The sequence below is a fragment of the Crassostrea angulata genome, unplaced genomic scaffold, assembly GCF_025612915.1.
Source record: "Crassostrea angulata isolate pt1a10 unplaced genomic scaffold, ASM2561291v2 HiC_scaffold_104, whole genome shotgun sequence".
NCBI classification, from domain to species: Eukaryota; Metazoa; Mollusca; class Bivalvia; order Ostreida; family Ostreidae; genus Magallana; species Magallana angulata.
In genome coordinates, this window is record NW_026441659.1 from 4,556 (window position 1) to 20,435 (window position 15,880).

At 31.4% G+C, this 15,880-nt stretch overlaps 1 protein-coding gene across 1 annotated transcript; it reads right to left on the minus strand.

Annotated features, from left to right (window-relative positions):
- Window positions 1–4,856: 4,856 nt before the first annotated feature.
- LOC128169166 (uncharacterized) lies at window positions 4,857–13,640 on the minus strand. The gene is made up of 8 exons (XM_052835327.1): window positions 13,494–13,640; window positions 13,147–13,291; window positions 10,751–10,906; window positions 10,332–10,546; window positions 7,250–7,353; window positions 6,971–7,035; window positions 5,497–5,733; window positions 4,857–5,296 (listed from the first exon to the last, which is right to left on the minus strand). Exons 1-8 carry the CDS (start codon window positions 13,638–13,640, stop codon window positions 5,052–5,054), a joined length of 1,314 nt encoding a protein of 437 aa, XP_052691287.1. The 3' UTR covers window positions 4,857–5,051.
- Window positions 13,641–15,880: the final 2,240 nt, after the last annotated feature.

Below are 15,880 nucleotides of genomic sequence, written 5' to 3' on the forward strand. Positions count from 1 at the left end.
TGGTATATCCTTTAAGCCACCTTTACGCCACCTTTAAGCCACCTTTAAGGACTTGCTTAAAGATTGTTTTTCGCCCTGTGCTTTTCAGTGTTTATTACCAATAGTCTAGCACTACCACTGTTAAGCTAAGCTGAAAGTACATGTAACCTAACTAGTTAAGCAGAATCAGACCCTACAGTACACAAAGGGAATTAAAAATAAAATAAACCACCGTGCATATATATTTCATGTGGACATTACTGCTGTGAATTTATCAAGCGGTGCCAACCTTTAGCAGTGTTTTTATATATGTTAACAAATGTTAAAGAACATTTGGTTCGAAAACATCGGAGGCTTTATCCCTGTGGGCTGAGATTCTCATGGCACCTACTAGTGGTGGACAACCACCATTGTAAAAACTACAGTTACAATGTAGGGGAAAAATGAAAAAATAGGTTCTCTTATACTTGAAATACATCCATTTAACATAAATATTAAATAGAGTGTTAACATCGGGCTCGGAAACAATTAATGTCTGTTCTGTGTGGACGAAAATTTTCAGAGTTACTAACCAATAGTCTAGCACTCTCATTGTTAAGTTAAGCTGAATGTACATGTACCCTATTTAGTTTAACAGAGTCAAACCATTGATGATAACCTAACAAAAAAATATATGATGAACGCGATGAATTCAATTTTTCCAATAGTCATTTTTCCTTATGTATGTAGCAATACACCTTCCTCACTTGCACGGAGACCTCTTGGAGTCCTGTGGGATCTCACTGCGTCTTTATCGCACTCTCATTGTGCACTCACAGCGTTTGAACGAGTCTTTTTTTTTGCTGCGTTCACACAGCGACCCCCGAGAGCTGTTGCTGCGATCATCGCGCTCTCTTGGTGTTTCTTCTGCGTTTATTAGTGTTTGTACCACGCTCCCACGGCGTTTCTAGTGCGTTGTCAGCCAGCCAGGTGTGACAGGGGTTTAAAACAACACAGCCACAGTTCAGAAAACTATTTTCAAGCTTTTGAAAAATGACCCCGGGTACAAAAATATCACTTTATATCAATATATGGTGAGGGTAGATTCTCTAGTTGTCAAACTTTCAGAACTTTCACACAAAGACTTTTCGGACAAAGGCCCCATTTAATAAATGATAAATCAAAAGAACTGATAAGAAAAGTCGAATAGTATAAATTATTGGTATATAACGTAGTAGTTTTAGGTTATATTAACAAAACAAAAAATGTCAATGTTACTTAGAATTTATAACGTTACATTAATTTTGTCAAAATTGCAAATCAAAAGTGTTATATATTCAACATGTAATTTGAAAATCATTTATGTTTTAAAAAGGAGTCATACACTGATTTGATACTTATTAATTGGAAAGAATAGGGGGAATGGGTATAAAACATATACAACCCAATAAACAAATCATCCTGTGAGTCATTACGAAGCAGAATATATAGCAATTAAGTCAATAGTTTATTATAGTGATATGTGTACATGTATATAATTAATTACACAATTCATTTTACAGATATAATGTCAATACACCCGGCCAATGGACCTATAAGTCGCTTTAAAACTATTACAAAGTGAATAAAATTTGCATGTTTTAGGAGTTAGTTGGCTTTGTCAAATGTTTTTGTTGTATAATTAATAGAAAAAATTGAGCAATTTGGCAAAGATAGTTACATGTTAGATCAGTGAACAGAGTACTATAATTGGTAATATTTTGAATGGACACTATTACTAAGAAAACTTTTCAGTTTCAATTTCATTCAAGTCACACAATTTACATATTCTGTCATGAACCGGTTCTCCTCTGTATTGCGACCTGTTTCAATCCTTAGAGGAAGAACACCACATCTAAACATTGCCAAGGATCTGATGGGTTAAGCGAGATCTAGCATAACGTATATTCTTCTACGTAAAAGCTTGATTTAAATAGGATATATGTTCGAAGTTTTGGATATACTGGTCGATTCAAAAGACGCAAAATGTTCATTTCGTGTCGGATTTTAGAACTTTAACACCCGCTTTCCCTAGCAACGGAGTAATCCAATGAACATCGAGAAAATATCGGAGGGCTCGATTTTGTACAGTTTCAATACAATGATGCTTCTTGTATCCCCATACCCCACTGATAATAAAGAAGGGATATAACAAAATAATAAAATAATTTTTCGAAGGTTCGGAATCGAACCAATTTAATTGCGTTGATTCTTTAGAAGACGGATCGCAGGGCACATCCTCCGGACTAGGCTTGGTTTTCAGCATTCACTTTAAAATCACGTATTTTCGTTGAAAAATCATCCCTAAATATTTGTATGATGCCTTGTAGTTCAGATTATTTCCCCTAGATGAAAGTTAAAGTTACTTCGTTTTGATCTCTTTTTCCGAACAACCTTAATTTTTTGCAAATTAATTCGTAATCGCAATTTTTTGCACAAGGCGTCGACAGTATATAAGATGTGTTGCATGTCATGTCATGATATATCTGCATCCATGTGTTTTTTAACTAAGACATTAATTAAGACATAACAAAACCTGTAAATATATGATGACGCTCTCAAAAAGAATAAGACGCGACCAGATAAGTACTCTTACCGGAAGGGGGGGGGGGGGGGCACGCTGTTATTATACACCGGTGGATACAATTATAAAACTATTTCTTGTTTCTTTCAAACAAAAATTACAATCTAGAAACAAGAAATGCCGCGAGGAATAAAGAATTCATAATGTAAATATACGCGAGTAAGTTGAAAAACGAAAGTAGAAGGGACTTTCCGCATCACTGTCATGCGGGACAACTCTCTGTCTATTTTTAGAAAAACTGAGATAATGCACCGATTTATTAAAAGATTTGCAAATTCCGCTCAAAAACTAAATACAGTTGACGACATAAAACGAAAACACTGAATATGTGTAGCGTTTTTGATAAATAAAATCCCCATGTATTTTAAAACTATTTTTCTTTTCAAAACACGAAATAAGACGGGAACAGTAATACCCCTTTCAAACACATATACATTTTTTCGTGTTGACATTCTGCAGAAAAACATAATGTCGACGCGTATATATTGCGAAAGTCGACACGATTCTGACATCTCTTGTTTTCTTAGATTCTATTTTATAAAACGATAAGATATGTATTAATTACGGCAAACCAATCTTATCAAAGTCCATCCTTGTCAAATTACAACTAGCAAACGCTTATAAACTCAATTTTCCTAAGTGTCGACATTCATGCTATGTATATCGAGCGTCGACATTGACCATGATAGTCGAGTATATATTTATATATATATATATATATATATATATATATATATATATATATATATATATATATATATATATATATATATATATATATATATATATATATATATATATATATATGATTGTTATTAGTCCCCTACCGGTTATCACCGGAGGGGATTATAGCTTTCCTCTGCGTCCGTCAGTCCGTCTGTCCGTCCGTCTGTCTGTCTGTCCCACTTCAGTTTTCCACACCTTTTTTCTTTATGCGTTTGAGGAATACTGTGAAATTTGCTGAACAGCTTCCAAATGTCGAACTACAGATCAAGTTTTTGTAGCGTCTGGTTGACGTATTTTCGAGAAAATTAATTTTTATGTTCCAATTTTTTTAATGTTCGGGTTCGTTATCGGGTTCGGTGTGTATTGAATAAACGAGGAAAGTATGTAGTCAGTAATAACAGCGCGCATTACTTGGACCATTCCTTTTATTGTTTCTAACAAATAAGTTCTGTAAAATAGTGGCAAGCATTGTGTTGTAGATTTAATCGACAGGGTTTTTTGTATTATTACAATCGGGTTCGTTATCTGGTTGGTCTGTTGATTCGGGACACGGAAGACGGTAAGAAATAATATTCTGCATAACACTGCATAGTTTTCAAATATTTCTGCAATCCGGTAGGGGACGTGTATTGCTTATGCAATACTCTCAGAATGCTTGTTGTAATTGTTTCATCAATATATATACATGTATTTTATTCAGTGGATCAGAAATTCGTTCTGATAATAAAATTTTAAAAAGCTATTTGGGAGAGCTACTGGTGTTTTAAAGAATTGATCAACAATGCATATTATACTCATCACCTGTGTTATGGTTCCAAGATTCACTAAGGAAAACAACAATATATACTTTATCATTGATCTCTCGGGTACTTGCTACTAATTTTTAAAACCCAGCAAAATTATAATGCCACTGTACGATCCACTTCAGTGTATCGTTTGCACATGTGCGATGATATAACAGTACGACATAGAGTTCTTAAATAATCGATGATTTTTGAAATATGTGTGCCTGGTTTTCGGTCTGGTTTTGTTTCGTCTTCAAAATGACATTAATGTGTACTACATTTATATGTATTAAAACGGATTGATCGTTTTTCAAGCAAATCATTTCAGAAAGACAAGGTTATTCAATAAAATACTCTTTTAGCAAATGGAATGACTTATAACAAACTAGATTATGGTTTTCCATCAATTTTCATTGAATCTATTAACATAATTAAATTAAATCGTGCGTTCCTTTAGAATAAACTGTTTAGAATATAAAAAGTGACAAGCAATCCTAAAATTGACGGGTGTAACATATAGGCTGGAAAAAGCATTAGCTTTTCTGAGTCGTTGTTTTTACTGAAAATATTTCATGATGAATTAGTAATAAAAATAAATTAATTCTTCAAAATAATATAAAGCTTTCCGCAATGTAATAAATCATTTTGATTTAAAAACTTGACGCTTATCTTTCGGATATCTATTTGTTTTATTTACATTTTCAACTCGTAACCTGGCGGTTTCGAATAAAACCCTTATAATAAATAGGATATATAAAAACACAACAGATTTTATATTTTATTCTCTCTAGATTTGACTAGCTCAAGGGAATCAATAACAACATAAAGAATTATAATTAAAATGTGAGAGATTTTACAACAAAACTGAGAGCAGTTTTGACTCATATTTTGACGTTGAAACAAATCTTAAATTACCCTAACAAAATGTAGAAAAAAAGTCAGTACTGGTTTAATAATGTTTACTCCTTAGAACAAACAGCACAGACGAGTTCTCTCCCTTCCACATAAGGTGGGCACTTCAAGGAACCACATCGAGCCTCTACGGAATAAAACAGTCTACCATCTTGATTTGCACGACCACCATGTAAAGTGTCTGGATGCTCGTCAACACAGGTGTACATTGTACCAGCTGGACTGTTATAATATCCCGCCATTAAGTTCCCGTGATACTCTAATTTCCATCCTTTGTAACACGTTTTTCTGGCTATAAAAAAATAATGAAATTCAATGCACATAAGACTGTATTTCTACGCAAAAATAAAAGCAAAGCAGAAAACTTTCATCTACAAACACAAAAAGGTTATATGTCTATCAATTTAAAAAATTATTACAAATATGTATACGTTTTTCATTAAACGACAGATAAAAAAAATTATATTAAAATTTTTCTTTTAGAAAACTTACCTGGAAACATTTTGACGACGGATTTATTTCGAAGAAGACAAACAGCACACGGTACATCATGATTATAGACTTTGCGCAGGTTGCTGATGGTGTAGTATGTTTCGTATTCCGCACCAAAAACATAAGCTTTGGTCCCTTTAACTCCATCAATGTATTCACCCCACTCTGGATCTCTTGGTAAACACAGAAGATCAACCGCTGCTCCTTTGTGATCGTACCATGAACCGCCAGTGAAGCCTTGGGATACCAGAGAAACGTTATTATATTTTATGTTTAAATGTCATATTTCTTTTAACTTATAATTTTATATAATCATAAAGCAGGGGTTTTGTGTTCATTTTAAAAAACCACAATTTCTGGACTGAAGTCTTTAATATAGCTGTGAAAAAAAAAATTTAGCGTCAGAAATAATCATTTATATCTTAAACATTATAAGTAGCGCACACCAAAAATTTGACTGATTATATTTAAATATATCTATCTATTATGGATAATAAAGTTTCATCCAATACACACATGCTTTTGAAATTAAAATGCGAGAATTCTTAAACGTCAGTTGAAAAAACAAGTAATTGTGTAATTGTACAATAACAAAAATAATTGCACAAATAACTGGGAAAATGTGTCGCAGAATACAGTGATGGAGTTGGTGGAGCGAGAGCTTTTGTTTATGGTGCGGAATTCGAAACATGCAACTCTCCCGGCAACTTGCACAAGCTCGCGGACCATGATGTACCGTGTGATGTTTGTCTTCTTCGAAATCAATCCGTCGTCAAAATGTTTACAGGTAAGTGAGAATTTTAGAAAAAAAAATTTAAATATCATTTTTTATCTGTTGTTTCATGGACAAAGTATAAATATTTGTATTGATTTTTCAAATTAATAAACTTGTAACTTATTTGAGTTTGTAGATGAAAGTTTTCAGCTATTTTGTATTTTTGCATAGATATACAATCTTATGTGCATTGAATTTCATTATTTTTTATAGCCAGAAAAACCGTGTTACAAAGGATGGAAGTTAGAGTATCGTGGAAACTTAATGGTGGGATATTTTGACCATCCAGCTGGTACAATGTACACCTGTGATGACGAGTATCCAGACACTTTACATGGTGGTCGTGCAAATCAAGATGGTAGACTGTTTTATTCCGTAGAGGCTCGATGTGGTTTCTTGAAGTGCCCACCTTATGTGGAACGGAGAGAACTCGTTTGTGCTGTTTGTTTTAAGGAGAAAATATTATTAAACCATGAACCGCCAGTGAAGCCTTGGGATATCAGAGAAACGTTTTTATTATAGTTTATGCTTAAATGTCTTATATTATTTTAACTTATAATTTTATATAATCATAAAGCAGGGCTTTTTGTGTTCATTTTAAAATACCACAATTTCTGGACTGACGTTTTTAATGTAGCTGTGAAAAAAAATGTGTATTAGTGTCAGAAATAATAAAAGTGGATTAAAAAATGACTTTACCTGATAGAACTAACTCGGCATTCGAAGGACATGTTTTTTTCCCCCATCTTGTGTAAACAACGCTCCTGTTTTTGGTTTCTTGAAATAATCAATTAAGTAAGAAACGTACTTGTAAAATTACGGTATTCACATATTTTTAACGACATTTAATACATGTATTATACCTTGCATCTTTTGTGCACCTACCTCTGTTTTTTTCTTTAATAGCTTTCACTGATTTTTCGATTTTTGAATTCGTCCCTCAAATCCTCTATTTGGTATGCTCCTAGAGCAGATGACAAATGTCCTGTCAGATATTGCTGCAGCATGTCTTTACAACTTCCATCGTTTGTTACAGCCCGTACTTCCATCACAAAAATCACAAGAATAAGAGCCACAATCATCTGAAGCACAGTTAAAATACAATATTAGTTTTGTAATCACTTAAGGTCAAATCAACTAAATGTAACCTTAGTTCTGGTTTTTGTTTGGTAAAATATTGGTAAAATAAATTTTTTTTAATGTTAGAATGTTGAGGTATATTCATTGTGTGAGACTTTTGGTAAATTTGCAGTTTCCATGTTACATGAATATTAACTGATAATTAACTTTTTGCATGCACGGCCTAGATGAAAATACTTGTAATAAATCTGCTTTACATATATCTAATCAAAGATACGTGTGTTGTCTATGAGTATGTGTGCTGTTTATGACTGAGCTTACATGCGATTGCAACTCATAAATACACTTATTTTAACCCACAGACCAAAGATAGCATGGATGTTTGTGTGTTTTTTGTTGTGATTTTTGTAAAAAAGAGGTTTCATAGATAAGGAACGAAAAATATCTTTGAAAAAAGACTCCACTTATTATATATTTTTTTAAGATGAATTCAGTTATATCTTTTCATTTAAAATAAAACATGAAATTCATTCGATTAAAATAAACGGATGAGAAAATATATTCATACACTTGTAAAATGACAAAATCTACTTACCTTTATGAATTCTTAAACTATCACTTATCCTCTATATCAGCATGCATTTATATATATTACAACAAAGAAGCCACAACATCTGATGCCTTTGTTCAACCTACGCATTTTGACAAAGCTACACATTGAAATTAAGTTGAAAATGTATTCCATACATCTAAAATTACAAAATTGAATATCCTGTGCGTGCGAAACACGTCTGAAAAAGAACTATCCTTGCTATTCTGCGACACATTTTCCCAGTTATTTGTGCAATTATTTTTGTTATTGTACAATTACACAATTACTTGTTTTTTCAACTGACGTTTAAGAATTCTCGCATTTTAATTTCAAAGCATGTGTGTATTGGATGAAACTTTATTATCCATAATAGATAGATATATTTAAATATAATCAGTCAAATTTTTGGTGTGCGCTACTTATAATGTTTAAGATATAAATGATTGGTGCGATATAAAATAAATGGTTTTACAATATGGAATCAAAACTCTGTTACTAAAACGCTTTTTCATATCTAATTATTTGACTTTTTCTTTAGTTGATATTGATGGGTACGTGACTTAGGACGAAATTTAATACAAAACTATCCCACTTGACTCAAGACAAAGATACCTCGATCAAAGAATAAAAAAAAAATCATCTCTGCATTCATTTCACACGGTTTAGAAATAATGATTAATAATTAGATTGTGGTTTTGATAACAATTTTGAAATTTGAGATTGTTTCATTAAAATACTGCAACGACATATCTTTGGTCATGTTCTTCATCGTAACCTGCTCGTTCTTTAATCTTAGACAGGACATATTTACTTAGCGCATGTGTTTGAAAATGACCCTCGTTAAGATAAATACGTTAACTTAAAGACATAAATTCAATAGTCGTTGTTTGATGTTCAACATTACTTTTTTATTGACAGCAATAATAAATGAATACATAGTGTTTTATTGGTATTCTTTATTGTTTACGTATTTGTTTATTATCTTTTGGATCAAACACACATACTAGTATCTTTCCCTCAGCAGACGGTGGACGTAATTAGGAACTACATATTGACGGATATTTTAGATAAATCTATCTTTTATGGATGATATAGTTTCATTCCATACACAAATGCCTTTCAGAATAAAAATGTCGTTAAAATATATCAATACCAAATGTTACCACTGCGCAAATAACTGAAAAAATGTGTGACAGGCTAGCAAGGATAGTTCTTTTTCAAAAGAACAGGATGTTCGGTTGTGTTATTTTAAATGTATGGTATACAATTTTAATTTAATTTCGACCTGTTTAGCTTTTTCAAAATGCGAAGGTTGAACAAAAGCACCTGCTGTTGTGGCTTTGTTGTAATATATATAAATACTTGCTGATATAGACGCTAGGTGATAGTTTAAGAATTCATAAAGATAAGTTGATTTTGACAATTTACAAATGTATCATTATATTTTATTATCTGTTTATTTGAATCAAATAAATTTCATGTTTTATTTTAAGTGAAAAAGATGTAACTTAATTCATCTTTTAAAAAAAATATTTAAAAAGTGTGGGTTTTTTCAAAGATGTTTTTTGATTATGTATCTATGAAACCTCTTTTGTATAAAGAAATAACGCACGCATATTCATGCTATCTTCAATATGTGGGGTTATGGTAAGTGTATTTCTGAGTCGCACAGGCATGTAAGCTCAATCTTTGTTACAATATATGTAAATCAGATTAATAACAAGTATTTTCATCTAGGCCGTGCATGCAAAAAGTTAATTATCAGTAATTATCAGTAATTATCAATATTCAATCATCGCTGATGACTCAAATTTACCAAAAAGTCTCAAAAAATGAATAGACCTCAAAATTCCAACATTCAAAATAACTATATTTCTAATATTTGACCAAAAACAGAAAATCGAAAAATCAGTGAAAGCTATTAAAGAAAAAACAGAGGTCGATGCACAAAAGATGCAAGGTATACTACATATATGAAATGTCGTTAAAAATATGTGAATACCGTAATGTTACAAGTACATTTCTTACTTAATTGATTGTTTCAAGAAACCAAAAACAGGAGCGTTGTTTACACAAGATGGGGAAAAAAATGTCCTTCGAATGCCGAGTTAGTTCTATCAGGTAAAGTCATTTTTTAATCCACTTTTATTATTTCTGACACTTATAAACATTTTTTTTCACAGCTACATTAAAAACTTCAGTCCAGAAATTGTGGTATTTTAAAATGAACACAAAAAGCCCTGCTTTATGATTATATAAAATTATAAGTTAAAATAATATAAGACATTTAAGCATAAACTATAATAAAAACGTTTCTCTGATATCCCAAGGCTTCACTGGCGGTTCATGGTTTAATAATATTTACTCCTTAAAACAAACAGCACAAACGAGTTCTCTCCGTTCCACATAAGGTGGGCACTTCAAGAAACCACATCGAGCCTCTACGGAATAAAACAGTCTACCATCTTGATTTGCACGACCACCATGTAAAGTGTCTGGATACTCGTCATCACAGGTGTACATTGTACCAGCTGGATGGTCATAATATCCCACCATTAAGTTTCCACGATACTCTAACTTCCATCCTTTGTAACACGGTTTTTCTGGCTATAAAAAATAATGAAATTCAATGCACATAAGATTGTATATCTATGCAAAAATACAAAATAGCTGAAAACTTTCATCTACAAACTCAAATAAGTTACAAGTTTATTAATTTGAAAAATCAATACAAATATTTATACTTTGTCCATGAAACAACAGATAAAAAATGATATTTAAATTTTTTTTCTAAAATTCTCACTTACCTGTAAACATTTTGACGACGGATTGATTTCGAAGAAGACAAACATCACACGGTACATCATGGTCCGCGAGCTTGTGCAAGTTGCCGGGAGAGTTGCATGTTTCGAATTCCGCACCATAAACAAAAGCTCTCGCTCCACCAACTCCATCACTGTATTCTGCGACACATTTTCCCAGTTATTTGTGCAATTATTTTTGTTATTGTACAATTACACAATTACTTGTTTTTTCAACTGACGTTTAAGAATTCTCGCATTTTAATTTCAAAAGCATGTGTGTATTGGATGAAACTTTATTATCCATAATAGATAGATATATTTAAATATAATCAGTCAAATTTTTGGTGTGCGCTACTTATAATGTTTAAGATATAAATGATTGGTGCGATATAAAATAAATGGTTTTACAATATGGAATCAAAACTCTGTTACTAAAACGCTTTTTCATATCTAATTATTTGACTTTTTCTTTAGTTGATATTGATGGGTACGTGACTTAGGACGAAATTTAATACAAAACTATCCCACTTGACGCAAGACAAAGATACCTCGATCAAAGAATAAAAAAAAAAAATCATCTCTGCATTCATTTCACACGGTTTAGAAATAATGATTAATAATTAGATGGTGGTTTTGATAACAATTTTGAAATTTGAGATTGTTTCATTAAAATACTGCAACGACATATCTTTGGTCATGTTCTTCATCGTAACCTGTTCGTTCTTTAATCTTAGACAGGACATATTTACTTAGCGCATGTGTTTGAAAATGACCCTCGTTAAGATAAATACGTTAACTTAAAGACATAAATTCAATAGTCGTTGTTTGATGTTCAACATTACTTTTTTATTGACAGCAATAATAAATGAATACATAGTGTTTTATTGGTATTCTTTTTTGTTTACGTATTTGTTTATTATCTTTTGGATCAAACACACATACTAGTATCTTTCCCTCAGCAGACGGTGGACGTAATTAGGAACTACATATTGACGGATATTTTAGATAAATCTATCTTTTATGGATGATATAGTTTCATTCCATACACACATGCCTTTCAGAATAAAAATGTTGTTAAAATATATCAATACCAAATGTTACCACTGCGCAAATAACTGAAAAAATGTGTGACAGGCTAGCAAGGATAGTTCTTTTTCAAAAGAACAGGATGTTCGGTTGTGTTATTTTAAATGTATGGTATACAATTTTAATTTAATTTCGATCTGTTTAGCTTTTTCAAAATGCGAAGGTTGAACAAAAGCACCTGCTGTTGTGGCTTTGTTGTAATATATATAAATACTTGCTGATATAGACGCTAGGTGATAGTTTAAGAATTCATAAAGATAAGTTGATTTTGACAATTTACAAATGTATCATTATATTTTATTATCTGTTTATTTGAATCAAATAAATTTCATGTTTTATTTTAAGTGAAAAAGATGTAACTTAATTCATCTTTTAAAAAAATATTTAAAAAGTGTGGGTTTTTTCAAAGATGTTTTTTGATTATGTATCTATGAAACCTCTTTTGTATAAAGAAATAACGCACACATATTCATGCTATCTTCAATATGTGGGGTTATGGTAAGTGTATTTCTGAGTCGCACAGGCATGTAAGCTCAATCTTTGTTACAATATATGTAAATCAGATTAATAACAAGTATTTTCATCTAGGCCGTGCATGCAAAAAGTTAATTATCAGTAATTATCAGTAATTATCAATATTCAATCATCGCTGATGACTCAAATTTACCAAAAAGTCTCAAAAAATGAATAGACCTCAAAATTCCAACATTCAAAATAACTATATTTCTAATATTTGACCAAAAACAGAAAATCGAAAAATCAGTGAAAGCTATTAAAGAAAAAACAGAGGTCGATGCACAAAAGATGCAAGGTATACTACATATATGAAATGTCGTTAAAAATATGTGAATACCGTAATGTTACAAGTACATTTCTTACTTAATTGATTGTTTCAAGAAACCAAAAACAGGAGCGTTGTTTACACAAGATGGGGGAAAAAATGTCCTTCGAATGCCGAGTTAGTTCTATCAGGTAAAGTCATTTTTTAATCCACTTTTATTATTTCTGACACTAATAAACATTTTTTTTCACAGCTACATTAAAAACGTCAGTCCAGAAATTGTGGTATTTTAAAATGAACACAAAAAGCCCTGCTTTATGATTATATAAAATTATAAGTTAAAATAATATAAGACATTTAAGCATAAACTATAATAAAAACGTTTCTCTGATATCCCAAGGCTTCACTGGCGGTTCATGGTTTAATAATATTTTCTCCTTAAAACAAACAGCACAAACGAGTTCTCTCCGTTCCACATAAGGTGGGCACTTCAAGAAACCACATCGAGCCTCTACGGAATAAAACAGTCTACCATCTTGATTTGCACGACCACCATGTAAAGTGTCTGGATACTCGTCATCACAGGTGTACATTGTACCAGCTGGATGGTCAAAATATCCCACCATTAAGTTTCCACGATACTCTAACTTCCATCCTTTGTAACACGGTTTTTCTGGCTATAAAAAATAATGAAATTCAATGCACATAAGATTGTATATCTATGCAAAAATACAAAATAGCTGAAAACTTTCATCTACAAACTCAAATAAGTTACAAGTTTATTAATTTGAAAAATCAATACAAATATTTATACTTTGTCCATGAAACAACAGATAAAAAATGATATTTAAATTTTTTTTTTCTAAAATTCTCACTTACCTGTAAACATTTTGACGACGGATTGATTTCGAAGAAGACAAACATCACACGGTACATCATGGTCCGCGAGCTTGTGCAAGTTGCCGGGAGGGTTGCATGTTTCGAATTCCGCACCATAAACAAAAGCTCTCGCTCCACCAACTCCATCACTGTATTCTGCGACACATTTTCCCAGTTATTTGCGCAATTATTTTTGTTATTGTACAATTACACAATTACTTGTTTTTTCAACTGACGTTTAAGAATTCTCGCATTTTAATTTCAAAAGCATGTGTGTATTGGATGAAACTTTATTATCCATAATAGATAGATATATTTAAATATAATCAGTCAAATTTTTGGTGTGCGCTACTTATAATGTTTAAGATATAAATGATTGGTGCGATATAAAATAAATGGTTTTACAATATGGAATCAAAACTCTGTTACTAAAACGCTTTTTCATATCTAATTATTTGACTTTTTCTTTAGTTGATATTGATGGGTACGTGACTTAGGACGAAATTTAATACAAAACTATCCCACTTGACGCAAGACAAAGATACCTCGATCAAAGAATAAAAGAAAAAAATCATTTCTGCATTCATTTCACACGGTTTAGAAATAATGATTAATAATTAGATTGTGGTTTTGATAACAATTTTGAAATTTGAGATTGTTTCATTAAAATACTGCAACGACATATCTTTGGTCATGTTCTTCATCGTAACCTGTTCGTTCTTTAATCTTAGACAGGACATATTTACTTAGCGCATGTGTTTGAAAATGACCCTCGTTAAGATAAATACGTTAACTTAAAGACATAAATTCAATAGTCGTTGTTTGATGTTCAACATTACTTTTTTATTGACAGCAATAATAAATGAATACATAGTGTTTTATTGGTATTCTTTATTGTTTACGTATTTGTTTATTATCTTTTGGATCAAACACACATACTAGTATCTTTCCCTCAGCAGACGGTGGACGTAATTAGGAACTACATATTGACGGATATTTTAGATAAATCTATCTTTTATGGATGATATAGTTTCATTCCATACACACATGCCTTTCAGAATAAAAATGTCGTTAAAATATATCAATACCAAATGTTACCACTGCGCAAATAACTGAAAAAATGTGTGACAGGCTAGCAAGGATAGTTCTTTTTCAAAAGAACAGGATGTTCGGTTGTGTTATTTTAAATGTATGGTATACAATTCTAATTTAATTTCGACCTGTTTAGCTTTTTCAAAATGCGAAGGTTGAACAAAAGCACCTGCTGTTGTGGCTTTGTTGTAATATATATAAATACTTGCTGATATAGACGCTAGGTGATAGTTTAAGAATTCATAAAGATAAGTTGATTTTGACAATTTACAAATGTATCATTATATTTTATTATCTGTTTATTTGAATCAAATAAATTTCATGTTTTATTTTAAGTGAAAAAGATGTAACTTAATTCATCTTTTAAAAAAAATATTTAAAAAGTGTGGGTTTTTTCAAAGATGTTTTTTGATTATGTATCTATGAAACCTCTTTTGTATAAAGAAATAACGCACGCATATTCATGCTATCTTCAATATGTGGGGTTATGGTAAGTGTATTTCTGAGTCGCACAGGCATGTAAGCTCAATCTTTGTTACAATATATGTAAATCAGATTAATAACAAGTATTTTCATCTAGGCCGTGCATGCAAAAAGTTAATTATCAGTAATTATCAGTAATTATCAATATTCAATCATCGCTGATGACTCAAATTTACCAAAAAGTCTCAAAAAATGAATAGACCTCAAAATTCCAACATTCAAAATAACTATATTTCTAATATTTGACCAAAAACAGAAAATCGAAAAATCAGTGAAAGCTATTAAAGAAAAAACAGAGGTCGATGCACAAAAGATGCAAGGTATACTACATATATGAAATGTCGTTAAAAATATGTGAATACCGTAATGTTACAAGTACATTTCTTACTTAATTGATTGTTTCAAGAAACCAAAAACAGGAGCGTTGTTTACACAAGATGGGGAAAAAAATGTCCTTCGAATGCCGAGTTAGTTCTATCAGGTAAAGTCATTTTTTAATCCACTTTTATTATTTCTGACACTTATAAACATTTTTTTTCACAGCTACATTAAAAACTTCAGTCCAGAAATTGTGGTATTTTAAAATGAACACAAAAAGCCCTGCTTTATGATTATATAAAATTATAAGTTAAAATAATATAAGACATTTAAGCATAAACTATAATAAAAACGTTTCTCTGATATCCCAAGGCTTCACTGGCGGTTCATGGTTTAATAATATTTACTCCTTAAAACAAACAGCACAAACGAGTTCTCTCCGTTCCACATAAGGTGGGCACTTCAAGAAACCACATCGAGCCTCTACGGAATAA